Source organism: Scophthalmus maximus, chromosome 12 (assembly GCF_022379125.1).
Source record: "Scophthalmus maximus strain ysfricsl-2021 chromosome 12, ASM2237912v1, whole genome shotgun sequence".
NCBI classification, from domain to species: Eukaryota; Metazoa; Chordata; class Actinopteri; order Pleuronectiformes; family Scophthalmidae; genus Scophthalmus; species Scophthalmus maximus.
The window spans coordinates 15502407-15518027 of NC_061526.1; the positions used below are offsets into that span (position 1 = coordinate 15502407).

The 15621-nt window shown below is 42.0% G+C and overlaps 1 protein-coding gene across 13 annotated transcripts; it reads right to left on the reverse strand.

Moving 5' to 3' along the window:
* Nucleotides 1-2441: 2441 nt before the first annotated feature.
* tnnt2e (troponin T2e, cardiac) lies at nucleotides 2442-15518 on the reverse strand. Of its 13 annotated transcripts, XM_035615365.2 has the most exons (19): nucleotides 14706-15518; nucleotides 11114-11158; nucleotides 11003-11010; nucleotides 10878-10901; nucleotides 9560-9583; nucleotides 9359-9382; nucleotides 8615-8629; nucleotides 8063-8083; nucleotides 7389-7410; nucleotides 7233-7293; nucleotides 6875-6991; nucleotides 6699-6776; nucleotides 5730-5843; nucleotides 5514-5623; nucleotides 5279-5369; nucleotides 4558-4598; nucleotides 3912-3949; nucleotides 3335-3382; nucleotides 2442-3172 (listed from the first exon to the last, which is right to left on the reverse strand). In XM_035615365.2, exons 2-19 carry the CDS (start codon nucleotides 11140-11142, stop codon nucleotides 2913-2915), a joined length of 1125 nt encoding a protein of 374 aa, XP_035471258.2. In that variant the 5' UTR covers nucleotides 11143-11158; nucleotides 14706-15518; the 3' UTR covers nucleotides 2442-2912. The 13 variants fall into 13 exon arrangements, with proteins under 13 accessions (XP_035471258.2, XP_035471277.2, XP_035471296.2 ...); XM_035615384.2 differs by lacking the exon at nucleotides 10878-10901; XM_035615403.2 differs by lacking the exon at nucleotides 9560-9583.
* Nucleotides 15519-15621: the final 103 nt, after the last annotated feature.

Here is a 15621-nt window from a genome sequence, read left to right on the forward strand (position 1 = left end):
TATTTTCATTTATTTCATCAAATATTTGCATACATATTTTGGTTCCATCTTACTCGGTTACATTAGCTGAGTATTTGGGCTTTTCATCATCAGTTCAGCTGCTCCACTCATGGATACGACCAAATCGCGGTGCCCTCACCAGGTTCAGTTGACGGAGGAGACGGAGGAGGCAGCAGCAGCAGCAGCAGCAGCTTTCCAGAGCGACAGTCTACGGGTAAGAACCCAGTCCTCTAAATTCCTGACTTTTGAGAAACCTCATATTCTGCAAACAGCTGCCTCTGAGAGGGATATTGGTCATGCTGCAGGCACCGACAGAGGCAGGGACCAACATCCTGTGGCTTTCATCAGCCGCAAGCTGTTCCAGAGGGAGGTTCGCTCTGCTGTGGTGCAGAAAGCAGCTCTGGCAATCGAGTGGGCCCTTGACTCGTTCAAGTAAAACCTCCTCGTGAGGGAGCTCACTCTGCAACCACTTGAGGGCTTTGTGCCCGGTCTGCAGTGGATGAGGGACACTAATGGCCGTGTCGCACGATGTAACCTAGCCGCGCACCACTTCACAGTACATCACATCCTTGGCCGAGTCAGTGTGACAGCAGATTACCACTCTCACCGTCCCAGGCCTAAAGGGGGAGTTATCTTCTCCGACAGCCATACTGAACCAAAAGGCAGTTTAATTTCATTGCTTTCATCAACTTAGTGTATTGTACAACACTCAACCTGCACGAACAGATTGGTAAATGACTGGACAAATATTTTGGTTTTAAATTATTCCATTTTATTAGCAATTTTTGACAATGTACATGTGTTAACTTCAGTGATTTAAGGCATTTTCATGACGCTAAACAGTTGTTTTTTTGGGGGAGTTACCAGATCCAGGGGGTTGCGGCTGGAGTTGCCTGGTTGGTGCACAGGAGCTGCTTCAGGTCCGACATGCGTCAATGTAGCAGTGGCGGTCCTTCATCTCCCGTCCACTTTCCACCATTGTAAGCTACGGCGCGAATAAAACATTTGCTTCCTGTGGCGAAGTAAATCTGCAGCAAAGCTTTGGCTGGAGTTCAACCTAAGTGAACTTTGACCGACGAAAATCCATGTGACCGTGGTGTTTTTGTATCATTCGGAGAGGTTTGATTCTTTTGTTATTTTATATTGACAATGGTGTTAATGATGATGTTGATCTATTAGTTAACTTGATTACTGATTTGTATGGTAGATATTGTAATTCATTTTAAATAGCTGTGTCTTCAGTTCTTCAGTCACACATACAAACATCTAAACCATAGCAAGGCATAGATGTCAACCTTAGTAAGCCATCAAAACGTTTTTTTGCGAGGACCAATACATTTTGAAATCAATATCGAAGACAAATGGTCAATCTGATTTTAAGTCTTACGTGAAATGATTTGGAAGTCCTCTATGCAATGCCAGTGCTCACTCTATTGGTAGAAATGGAAGGTGACAGCTATTATACCTGTGGCTGGTGTGGCTCAGTGGACAAGTACACTGACTTTGGTTCAGTAGGTCGTGGGTTCAATACCAACTCATGGAGAGGTATCTGTACCTTCACCCAACAGAGGTAGAGCGAAGAAGACCGTTTAACGGAGGTGTTGCACACGGCGCGGTGGAAAAGAGCTCTGACTTTGGCTCAGTAGGGTTCAAATCCGACAGCAGAGAGATATAAGCTTCCAGTGTCTGTATTCACAGATGAAGTTTATCATTATCCCTGTAAATTCATATGTTCCAGTGTCTGTAAGTAAATACTTGAATTGGAAGTCAATTCAATTATTTGTGTTGGAAGTCAATTCAAGTCAAAGTACCTCCTAGAAGATACCTTGGATGATAACCCCAGACAGTTGTTAAGAAAGGTCTAATCAACTGTCTTAAGACAGTTTTACCTAACAACTGTCTTAATTAAAAGACTGTCTTATAAAGACAGTTGATAATAATACTATATATATATTATTATATATATATATATAAACTTTCTTAAGACAGTTGATAGATGTTTTCTTGGTAATAATAGTATATAATAATACTATAACCATATATATAATTAAATATACACACTACTATATATAGTATTAAAAAAGATAGACCAACCACGTTCAGGGTTCTGTTCATCTGTCCCTGGACTAACCTGTGCATCCCAGCGCTGGATTACCAACTAGAGACTGTCAGGGGCGTTGAGACTTTCTCTTATCTGGGGTTTTCATCTTAAGGTATCTTCTAGGAGGTACTTAGACTTCCAATTCAATTATTTACATATTAACAGGGATAATGATGATTCCCCCCTCCTACCTAAAGTCCTGGCTCCCCCTTGCCGTAGCATGTTATACCCCATCGACCTTTAGCTGTCAATACAGACACTGGATGCTTATATCTCCCTGAATCGGATTTGAACTCTCGAACCTACTGAGCCAAAGTCAGTTCTTTCTCCACCATGCGCAACACCTCCGTTAAACGGTCTTACCACTCCTCCGCGAGTCGGTCTTGAACCCTCGAACCTACTGATCCAAAGTCAGTGTTCTTGTTCATTGTGCCACACCAGCCATAGCAATGTTGTTCGTCGTCTTCCCTTTCTACCTCTGTTGGGTGAAGGTGGGTATTGCATACAAAATCATCCAAAGACCTTAAAACACTTTGTGTAGCTCTCCTTTGCCACAGATTCTCCACGACTTGGTCTTGAACCCACGACCTACAGAACCAAAGTCAGTGTTATTGTCCACTGAGCCACACAACAATGTTATAATCACCTTCCATTTCTAGGTCTGTTGGGTGAAGGTGGGTATTGCATACAAACTCGTCCTCCCTTCGTAAGACTTGCCGTAAATTCTCCCTGAGGTGGTTGTTGAATCCTCAACCTCCTGCACCAAAGTCAGTGTTCTTGTCCACTGAGCCACACCGGCCACATTCCATTTCTACTTATGTTGGCAGCTCATAAATGATGACGACAGGAAGTTAATCATAACAAATTTGGTAATTTGGTTTAATGAGTATGGACACTGACTTAACATAGACCACACAAGACTCAAAAGTGTCTTTGTTGTTAAACACCCAGTTCTTGCAGTGCTGTTGTCAAAGTAAACTTTGCTGCATCCTTGATTAGACGTCTGCTCAGAGAACCGCCGAGGTTCCCTTCTACCTAGGTCCCTTTTTGGTCTTGCCTCGTCCTTTGGCACTGTGGAGTCACACACAACAAAGGTTTGTTAAGTGCATTGTTTGGTTCTTTTGACTGATAGACCAATAAGATTTATTAAATATAAAGAAGTTGGTGTTGTGGAATGAAAAAAGACGACATACACCAAGCCAAAGCATCATGCTATTAGAACATCAGACGTACCTCTCACATCATTCCTTTGTTGCCTTTTCGCACCTTTGCCCTTAAGATCTGATACAAATCATAGATTAAACAACCAGCTCATTAAACAAGCTGATTCCAGACACATCTTGGTTTTTGTTCTGCCTTTAACTATGACGTACTTAACATTTCAAGAGCCTGTTTTCCAAGAATGGTGGTGTAGATATATTCATTGAGTTAATTTACAGTGTGCCCATGACTCACTCAGCTGTTCCCATCTCATATTAACTAGGCTGATGTGACTTTTGAAGGGCTTGACTATTCTAGATAATGTAACACAAACTGAAGATGTGGATGGAGGACAATTATATTGATAGAGAGTGTTCAAACATGTTCTAGGACAGAGAAAAAAACCATGTATGAATTACCAAATAATGCTGGTCAGTAAAGAGTGTGTTAAGGATTGCCTGACCAAAGATTTACTGGGGCTCTAAACAAGAACAGCTCACTAGGAAGTGAGGGAACTAAGTCAGGGGCTTTTAAGAGAAAAAGTAAGATTGAGCACTGATTTGAACAACACCGGATTTCTAGGTGTGGTTCTGAGGGGCTTGCTCCTTACCTCTGGTGGTCCTGAATGTGAGCCTGGAGGGAACTGATCTGTGGGGAACAAACACGGAGGACACAACAGCAAACACAGGCATTCACCAGCTATAAGCCAAATATCAGACCTAGCGGACCATTAAGAGGGGTTCAGCAGGACGAGGCAGGTTTACCTGACATCCAAAGAAATTCATCTCCAGGTGGGGACTCGCCTCTACTCTTCCTGACAATCAACTAAATTCCAAACGAAAGGTGTGTGTGTGTGTGTGTGTGTGTGTAAAATAACCTGCAAATTTGCGAATGCGTCCAGGACCCTACAAATGTGTTTTCAGAATGTGTGTGCGCCTAGTCAGATTTGTAAACGTGTAAAAAATAAATGTGTAATGAGATTTGTACATGTGTAAACATACCTTCAAATGCATGTATAGATGTGAATGTGTAGATAAATCTGTAAATGCGTACATGGATATTAAAGGCAAAAAGTGTTTTGCTCAAAGTTGCTTGTGTAAGTTTCCTCATCAAGTCACACAACCACAGTCTCACCTTCAGTCTGTGTCGCTCAGCTGTGTCCCTGCTGCCCTCGACTCGGTTTGTGACTCTCCAGCACACAGACGGCAACACCACACAACCAAGAAGCCTCACTCTCCTCATTAACTGTTACTCACAACTTCTGCTGCTCGGTGACTCGGGTCTGGAGCACATTGATCTGGAAGTCAGGCCACATTCATTTTTAGATAGTTGCCCTGAGGACAGCCTGGCATTAGAGGCATAGTATAGTACATACGGTTCAGCGGTCACATTCTGTGATTTTTTTCAGGAATGTGTGCCATCCATGTTATTAGGTTGTAATTTTATCCCATTGATACATTAATCAAGTAAATTGTAAATATGCAGTTGGCGTATTGTAGCTAAACTAGTTTTTAGGCACGCCGTATAAAAACACCAGGAATTACACCATTAAATGTTATAATCAAAGACTATAGAGGAATAGTAAGACATTTTGGGAAATATATTTTATTTAATTTCCGGGTGAGGATATATTATATCTGTGCGTAGCTGGAGCCAGCAGCCAATTAACCAAGTTCACTAGTTATACTTCATTAGACAGACTGAGGCAAACTGTTCCCCTGTTTCTAGTCAGCTAAGCAGCTGCTAGCTTCAGCATTTTAGATTTAAAATAAAACTTGTTCCCCAAATGTCAAACAATTCCTTTAAAAAATGTTTCCCATCTTTCCCGACCAGACTGAGCTAACGTTTTCATTGAGAACATAGTTATAAAATGTAGGGTCATTTCTTTCACAGATACATAGTTTGGAGAAAAGGATTTTCACCCGTGCAATTTCACAGAGTAGTCAGCACATGAACATCCCGAGGCAAAGTACTCACATCATATTTATGTCTCCTCAGTTTCTCGCCGAGGTCGTACTTCTCAGCCTCCAGTGTCATGAGCCAATGCCACAGCTCATTGGCCTTCTCCCTTTTGAGCAAAAACCAGAAGGAGTTTAAAAACACAACACAAAACTAAAATATCATGTCAAATCACTGCACATGGGTCGGCTGCAGTTGGCAGTTAGTACACAAACAAATCACCTGGACTGTCAGACTCTGTACAAACTCTTACTTCAGTTTGTCCTCAGTGAGATTGTCGATGTTGAGTGGCTTCCTCCTCTCTGACAGAATCTTCTTTTTCTTCTCTCGCTCCGTCAGCTTCTTAGCTCCTCTTTTTCCATCCTGCTTGATGGCAGAATTATTACAGGACGAAAGGATGGAAGAGAACACAATTAAATTACAAACAAAGTGACAAAATTTAAACCCCAATACGAATGTGACGACTGACCCTTTGTTGGACGCCACCATACTGCTGAGTCATGTTTGAGAGAGCTTTCTTCTTCTTGGCATCCCCGTCCTGCCTCTTACGCGCCTCCTCCTGCTCCTTCCGCTCCTTTTCCTCCTGCAGTACAGATCGTACAACAGTCATGGGGAAAAGAAACACCTGTTTCTTCCTTAGCACAGACTAAAGTAACCTTTACAGAGGCTGCAAGGAAACAATGGGTTTCATATTGATTTGACTTTTTTAACTACTTTTTTGTGCCTCTTGTGGGCAGTGGAAACAAGCTGTAGACACAACTCTGACACATTATCGCCAAGTTGATATGGCAAAGTCGGTACAATACAATTGACGATTTATCCAGATGGAGCAATTTATCCTAACTAATTGCTAAAGAGTTACTCATTTCAACTGTGGTCTAATTATTGCTCGGAAGGTTGTGCACAGCTGGTTATCTTGAGCATTTCTGGTGAAAAAACAGCTGCCTGCAGCCGGTAAACACAACACTACGTGAGCCTTGAGATTCACCAGAAACATTGCAGCTGTACAGGAGGCCATAACACCAAAAAGAATGTGATAATTTCAACTTGAAGAGTAAGATTTATTTTGCCCAGCACTCCTCACGAACTGTATTATTTGTGTCTAAAGAGTCCTTCAAATGTCATCAGAGTCAGACATCAATGACATCTTGGCAGGTTTTGAGGATTGGTCTTTCTCTGCTGCTTTACAGTACATATCAAATTTAAGACAGGAATGATAAGCAAAACAAAACCGACTCAGCACATCCCTCACTGTTGATAAGGAGCATATACTATATCTGTCGCTTCCTGCAATTAGAGAAGATTGCTCACCAGGATACACATACCCAACTCCCTAATCGTGGTTGGTGAAAGTAGGTGGAAACACAGGGTGCCAGTCATTTATTTGTTGTCGACAGCGCCGAGTCCGGAAAAAGATGAGATGACTGCGATTACTCACAGCAACACGAGCCTGCCTCTCCTTCTCCTCCTCAGCACGGATCCTCTGCGTTTCAGCCCTCTCAGCACGGCGCTTCTCCTGCACATCCAAGCCCACACACAGCCACACACACACACAGTTATTGTTGGGTAGTTTATCACTCCAGTGATCTTTGCACGCTTTCCTGGAAGACTTACGATCCTGTTAACGAGAGTGATGAGCTCCTCCTCGTCCTTACTCCTCTGAATGAAGTGGGCCTCAATCAGAGAGTGCAGCTCGGCCAGATCCTTCTCCTGACGCTTCTTCTGAATGTCCTGTGGTCACGCACGCATGGGCGCGCACGCACACACGCGCACACATACACACACATTGTATTCAAAAGAATACTCAATAGCGCTTTAATATATCTTGAGTAAACACCTGTACAAAGTGTAAAATACTGTGCTGACAGTAACGTCACATTTATGTGAATAAAATGATCTTCTTATCAAATGCTCACAAAAAGAAAATCCCCAAATGTCAAACTCTTCTCTCTAAATGGCATCACTCACTCACATCAAAGTCAACTTTTTCTCCCTCAGGTATCTTTGGCCCAGCGATAGCCGGAGCAAATGCCCTGAAACATAAAATCACTGTGTTAGAATGAGAAAGACTTTAAAACCAGTTTGTCACCACATGGACGAATGTTTTAAACTCGACAAAGAGACTCACTTTGGTTTGGGTTTTGAGTCGTCTGTTATAGTGGAAAGAAGGGACAATCACAGTTAGGATCCCACATCATGCTGATATACAGTTTGTGTTCTTGGTCTTTCATACAAGAGTATTTATTTTAAAACAAAAATATGAATATTTGTGGTGTAAAATGAGCATCTAGCATGTCACAGTGTTTGATCCTTGATGAATAAAATGTCAGTGCTCACTGAGCCCGACTCTCTGTCTGCAGGCTGAGAGCAGATTATTAATGACTTGACCCTCACGAGTGGAACAATAGAAAGCAAACAACTCACTGACAAACGACCTGTGTCAGTGATTAATAACATGCTGGATTCTGTGTAATAGATTGAGTCTTCTCTGTTACAAAAAGACCATCACGCCCCGTCTGTAGCCATTTTATGCATGGTGTCCAGTACAGCTGCCACATAATGAACAGCATGTGTGACAGAATGTGCACTGAAATCCAGTTCACCTCGTCTGGAGAAAAGAGAAGGGGGGATCTTTGTAGAAATCCCCAAAGCCGTTTTTGAAATAACACATTGTCTTCCATTCTGGCAAATGTTTGTGAGCATGTATTCCACAGCACTTGGTTTGCAGCAGTTGTTAAAACAGACAACTACAATAATGATCACACACTTTAATCATTTTGCCTCCTCAGCAGCTTACAGTACCTTCATCTGCAACTGGAGACTCTACGGCAGAAGAGAATTTAAATAATTAAAAAAAAGGAATTGTTTGTGGATCAGCAGCCAGAATAGAAATGGATTTAATTCATTAAATGCAAATGCTATTTCAGTCAGAGCAGATATCCCCTTTATATTTTTTGATGTGAAAAAGTCAAGACTCTCACAGAGAGAAATAGAAAGTCTAAACAGTTTCTGTATGCGTGGTCATACTGAGTTTATGGGGGAAGTATTATAGGGGTTTCAAGCCATGAAAGCTTTACCTTCTAGTGGAGGCAGTTCTTTTTTTATAAAAGTCCATTATCAGAATAAATATCAAGGCACAGGAGGAAAAAAATAAAATAGAGAGGTATTTTTTTACCACATGAATTCATCCGTGACAGAAAATTTCAAGCGTACTATTACTATTACCCACAATAAACACTCTAAGATTTTCTTTTTTGAACTAAATGACTGTAAAACATGCGGAAACCAGAGTGATAGAGAGTTATTTAGTCACACGATGCATAAAAGTTTGAACAGAGAGAGACTGTGTGCTACCTTCTTCTGTTGGCTCTTTGTGAAGATCATGTGGGCAGGCAGTCGATCAGTGACAGCAATCATGATCGATGAAAGAAAATGGAGGACAGCTCATTAGTAAATACTGTATTCACAGTATGATTTAGCAACAACGTCAAACAACAAATCATGATACTTTACACAAATAGGAATAAAAGAGTAGTTTGCACAAGACTGACGTTCACGTCATTGTACTGTAGAATATGACGGGAGAAAAAGTCACTACCTTCAGCGGTGGGAGGAGGCTCTGAGAAATAATATTATTAAATGGTCAAATTATGATGAACATATGATTCTGTCAGTAAATGGATAAAACAGCCAAAAGCCATGACTTTTTTTCCTCACATGTATTATGTCTCAGCAGCTGTCACACTTCTCACTGAGCAGATATCTCATTTTGGAATGAATTCATCAAATACTAACTCAGCAGGCGGCTCGTCTGAAGCCAACATCACAGTGATTAGTGAATACTAAACATATCACTGAAGTCAGCGAGAAGCAATTAGACAACTACATTTTTTTTTCCTGTAATGTGCAAGCGTAGGATCAATTTGAAAACAATAAAGAGTTTTATATAGTTAGTAGTTAATGCACAAGCACTGCTATAAGCAGTCTTGCACATAATAAAAGATATAATGTAATATAATGTAATATTGTGGTTTTTATTCTTTAGCTGCAGTTGGGGTCATACCGACATATAGAACAATGAAAACAGAAGAAACTTACTTTCTACTTCAGGTGCAACTTCTTCTATATACGTACATGACAAAGAAAACAATGAAGACAAAAAGTGTTATTGTTGGTCAAAAATGACAAAAGAAGCCAAGCTTCCAGGCACATAATACACCACAATAATATCCCACAGGTTTGTAAGTACAGAAAGAAAAATAAAGGCATTATTTCCAGACAAAAACAATTCATACAAACCTTTCTTTTTCAGTGTCTCCATGACTGGGCAAGCAAAATATGGATTAGTGAGACGCTGGCAAACGGCTCGCGGCCGGGATTTGGTCTCTGAGCACTGTGATATCGTCTCTTGGGACGCGCTGAAAAAAATCCTGTGCTGGTTTCTGACATTCATTCTGAACAAAGCTAAAACGGGGAATCATTTCCGATCACAAACTGAGCCTGAGAGCAGTTTGTAACATTTTGCATATCAAAGCAAAATCTGTTTAGTTTGTACCATTTAAATTATTTTTATCCAGTGCTAACAACTGGTGAAAGACGTACTCAGATTATTTACTCAAGTAAGTACCTACCAATTCACAATTGCAGCAAAAAATAGTTTACTGGTTCCCAACCTAGAGGACCAGGGCAACTCCCACAATTCAGAAGATAAATATGAGGGGTGTTAGATAATTAATGGAGAAAAACAACAACAACATTCTGCTAACAAGTCTGTATTCCCCGTGTTGCATTCTTCAGTGAAATATACAACAATTTTACCTTTGTTGACCTTGCTGCAGCTCCTTGACAAATTCTAACTATTATTTTAATCAAACCACAAAAGTTTTCAGAGGGGAACTCACTGTTTGGTATGAATTCCACTGGAAACAAGATGAGGGGTCCTATTTGTAAGTGGTCACAAGCCGGCGTGACTCCATAATAACTAAAGAGGTTTGGAAAATACACTCAATTGCTTCCCAGAAGTGAGAGCATAATATCGACACCACTCATGTTTGTACCTGATTTAAGCTTGAGAGGGAGCTGGGAGGTGGATTTTGTAATTGGACCATGGTCCCCCTGTTTACGTTGTAAGCTAAGCTAGGTGGCTGCTCGCTCCAGCTACATGCATACGTTTTCTTGCCTAACTCTGCAGGAGAGCAAAAAAGCATATTTCCCAAAATCAATCTTTAACAATGCATTGTTAGTCAAAATGTAAAATATGTCCCGGTGAAATTTAGTGAAGTCACTGATGCTTTTATAATGACAGTTTGTAGTTTATGTAAATAACCAAATAATGCTGATTGACTAGATAATGGCCTGATTTAAAACTACTTTTAGAAAATCTTCCATGCAGCCTTTGTCAGGTGCTAAAAATGGGACTGAGATCATTTTGATGGAAAGTGACAGTTACACATGAAGCGACAGCCCATTGTTGACAAATGAAGTGTTAACATTCAAACAGAAAAGACAGGCAGCGGCCTCGCGGTGGCTTTCATCACTGACAGCCAACAGTGTAACAGCAGCAGACACGGCGGAAACACGACTGTACACACACGTGAAGGCGAGCAGAGGTTCTTACCTTCCTCTTGCTGGGCTTCTACCTCTGAGCAGACAGAATCAGGTCAGCCACATCGAGCAGTGGAGGTTTGAAAGTGACATTTTGCTTTCACAAACACGGTAAAGGCACTCAAAGCCTTTACTTACCTTCCTCCCTGAAAAGAAAAAAAACAGGGAAGATTTGAACTTTTTGTCCAAGAAGTGAAAATCAGCTCAGTGTGTAAAGAAATGATCAGAAGATGTAGTGTGAGAACTTACTGCATCTCCTCGACTGCTTCTTCAGACATCTTGCTTCACAATCACCTGGTGGAAAGAGGAGAGCACACAATCAATCCAAACATCAAAAATCCCCACTTCAGTGCACAAGATCCATTTAATTCCCTTGTTTTGAGTTAGAAAGATCAAACTGACACACACTCATACAAACGAACACCCAGACTCTCAATTCAGTTGGGTTCAATACAATTTGGGCTGAACTTCTCCTTTTTTAATGCTTTTGTCGTTGTGATTTGCATTGCTGTTCCCCTTCTTTTCTCTCCATCTCAGCGTCTGTAATGTGATTATGAGCGCTTGAGACTTCTCTCCCTTGGACAGATGGTTCGTGTCTCTCCTCTTCTCCTTCGCAGCTTCATCATTTGTGCAAACAGCTAAACAAAACCCTTAAAAAAAAACTTGGCTACACGAGGAGAGATTGGACCAATTGTAGATTTTGAAATTATTCCACCATGGGCACAGCACGCAGAGGCTTTAAACAACTCCAGGCCTAATCCTCTGTCATTTCCTCTTGGCACTGATGAAGGCTGCAGGCAGCCGACTGGAGTCTGAACAGCACTAAGGCTACCAGGACTGCACAAGCTCTTCAGGGACGCTCCGACGCACCTGAAGCTTTGATACACACGCTCGGAAACAATTTTCCAGGTGCTCAAAAAACTTTGAGGTGTTAAGCTGCGAGAGATGTCCATCATAACAACTGTCATTTCAGTCGTATTCATGCTTAACATCTTTTATTCCATTAAAAAATGTTCTGTTTAATTCGATGCAGTCGCGTTGATTCAAATTCAAAAGTTACACAAGAAGCTCAGTTTACTTGTCGCGGGGAACAGTGTGAGAACAGCTGTCCGATGTGGCTCTGGGAAGAGCTTCATGAAGAATAACCCTCACGATGTCATGCTGATGTCATCGGGGGCAAAATTCCATTTCTTTAATCTGTAATCCAACTACATTTATATACAGTATCTTTAAATAAAGAAATGTAACTATACTCAATCTAGTCTCCATATCTTAAGAAAACAAAAAGCTGGCATGTTTTGGGTCAAGGTCACGGGGATGGATTCAATAAAGCTTCGGTAACACTGCATGTCAGAATGTGACTGGACAACAGTCCCTTGGACCACGCATTTTCCACATGCTTACAAATCACCGGATCATAAAACCTGGTGTCAGTCGAGGGTGTAGAGTCTATTTTTAAGAATAATAAAGGGCACTTTTGAACAGGTGTTGAGTTACTCCTCCAAACAATGGGCTTGGCTCACCTCCACGTATTCACAGTAAATCAGCGAGCTGCGTTCACGTGGGCTATTTTTGTCACTGCAGTCTGGGCGGCTGCCGGTTTGCGGAGCGTTTGCAGTCTTGTCTCGCTTCTTAAACATAATTCTCATCACGGAAAAACAAGGTCATTCCGCTTTTTTGTTAATAATATATTTGATATAGACGTTAAATGGGTGATGTTGGGATTGTAAAAGTAGCTCCGGAGCCCCAGTTCACCCCCCTCCTCTTCCTCCTCTTCTTCCCCCTGCCTGGCCGCAGTCCTCTCTTTCCAAGTGGTTTCCAAGGGGCCAGCTGCACATTCGATCTCTGCATGCCATATTTACACCTCCATATGGTTACCGTACAAAAGTCATGCTTCCGTTTGAATTCTGTTACATCTCTGCTCAAATTCAAACATTGTTGTGCTCGCACTCCCAGTGTGGTTGTTCCACGTTTCATCAGAATGAGCAACAGACGTCAAAAAGACGAGAGAAAAGAGAGATGTGAAGAGAGCAAAAGGCTGAAGGAGGAGAAAGACGAATACCATCTGGCTGAGGAAAAGCACTGACTGGAAACCCAAAAAGAATTGACAGTGTATGCAGGCTGTCATGGCCGGGGTATTAAACGTGTATTTGCTTTAATGCGTGTGGTCAGTCCCCGTCTGGCTGGAACTGTGGAACAACACACAGTCTGACAGTGGCAGGAATGCTGCGGGTGCTGGTTTCGGCATTAGGCAGCATTAAGTCAAAACCCACAGCGTGCTACCAACACGACAGGCTCAGGGGCGGGCTTAGCACCTTCTTCACCAGCGTACACACGGCTCCGATCAGGATGCATCAAAGGAAAAGCCTCCATAAAATCTTAAAAGAGTGGACTTGGGCCAAGTCCAAGACAATTACATTCAGCATTCATGGTTTTGTATGAGTAACAGGTAGTTATTGGGTCATGCAGAGGGGTTCAGCACAGCTCACAGAAGTATTTTTGTCCAATTTATCAAGATTTCATCTAAAGCTATAACATACGAACAGTACATGGATGCAGATTTAATAAAATGCAAGATGTTATTAAAGTTCTTGGTGCCCATACACCCAGAGGTCATGCCCATGCTCTTACCCCCTGTATCCCTGAGGAAGAGAAGGGATCACCGGTAAATTCAGGTCTCGTCCTCACGTCCAGACAGAGACAAGTTCAATCATCCACCGCGCCAAAAAGCAAACTTAATACAGCCCGTGTCTGCCACGTGACCACGTATCTTTTCTATGACTGGTGAGGGTCATCAGTGCTATTGTTGGGGGTCACAAAGATGAGTTCGACCTGGAGAGGAATGCTGCCTTTGACCGCCCCTCGTAATCTGCTCCAGTCGAGGCTTGAAATTGGAGAAACGTCCTCAAATGAGTTTTTTGGCTGGAAATGAAATTGATCCTGTGAAGTTTTTTTTCTTGTAGTTGTTGTTTTCTTGTAGTTGTGGGGGGGGGGGGGCATAACGAGAAGCAGCGAATGCAGGAAACACAGTGTTGGGATCGACTTACATTTTGTCCAATCAACTATCAAATGTTCACTGCCCCTGTAGTGTCTGTGTGGAGGTGAGAAAAACAAGAATGTATTCAGTTTATAATTACACTGAACAATATGAAGATCACCAGCCAACGCTCACATGTAGGAGGCTGGGACCTGTGACAAAAGATTCAGAACTAAACAACCATATCAGCTTGTAGCGCGGGTTTACTCTAAATGACCAAAATACTAGTTTTTGAATTTACAATTATAAGCCTGTCACTTGCAATTATTTGAAACAACAACAATTCGGTCAAAGCACAACTCAATGCATCAAGGTAGTTTCATCACATAAACTGTATTCTACCTAAGCAACAACACAATCAAACAGGTGAGACTCCCGCCTCCCCGACGACAACAACAACAACAACAACAACAACAACACAAGGAACATTTAGAGTCTAAATAAAAGTCCCTTCATTTTAACAACTGACAAATAAGTTGAAATAACAACCTCGAATATTGTCAGTCTCTCAGTTCTTAATGTGAACGAGGCGCGCGCGTGTGTGTGTGTGTGTGTGTGCGTGTGTGTGTGTGTGTGATGGGGTTTAGTTTAATGAGTCCAGTTCAGATCATGATAGCTTGTGGGTGTGTAATGTTTAAGTTCAATGGAGAGGATGAAAGTGTGTGTGAGTGTGTGTGTGAGTGGGGGGGGGGGGGGGGGGGGGGAGAGGAGGAAGAAGAAGAAGAAGAAGAAGAGGAGGAGGAGGAGGAAGAAGAAGAGGAGGAGGAGGAGGGGTGATAGGAGGTAGGACTTAGCTGTCATGACCTCCACCGCGGTCATTGGACCCGGAGCGGCTGCAGCAGGTTCACAGAACCACTTGCAGATGAAGAAGCTCGATCTCCAGACGAACTCCCATTGTAGCCGTGTCAAGTTCTGTTTCACTGTCATTGGTCCAAATGTAGACTTGTCCCCTCGTTACTCCTCTGTCAGTCCGTCTCCTCTGTTCCCCTCGATCCGTCACAGGTGTGTCTGATTACACCCCCCTCCTGTCCACTTCCTGTCCACTTCCTGTATCCACGTGCTCCTTTCCGCTACGAGCGTATGAGAAAAGTCGGACAATATTACTGGGCAACTTCATGGATGATATTGAGATGATTTAAAAGAAAAAAGTCTTCAGCTTTACACTTCACCTCCGATTAGTTGATTTATCAAAATCAACAAAACGTACCCGGCAAAGTGGCAGGCTAAGCTAACAGGCTAATGCTACTTGAGAGACATCTCCTCACGAGCTCCAGGTCATCGAGGCTCCCGGTGGAAACATGTTTCGGATGTTACTGTCGTCTTTGACATTTTGTCGAGATGTCAGTTTTTCCTCAAAATGTCAAATGCACTTGAGAAGAAACTAACTCAGCAAGTGTTTGCTTGCCAGCTGAAATGTTAGCTGAGTGATGCTACAGCGGCTGTACAGCATGTGAATGGCTGATATCATCACACCGCCATTGTTAATAGGAACTGTGAAAGTAGTGAAAGATGACCAAAATGTATAGATTTTTTATTCAGTTTTTTTGTTTTAAATTTCAGGTTAAAGAAAGTGTCCATTTATACATTGCATTTCAATTATTTTTCAAGCTTTTCCTAAGTTTGTCGCTTAACCAACATTTCAATTAACTGATTGAATCAACGCTGTCTTTCACAGTGTGTATACACAGTATATGATGGGGTCTGTGCTGTAGAGTCGTGG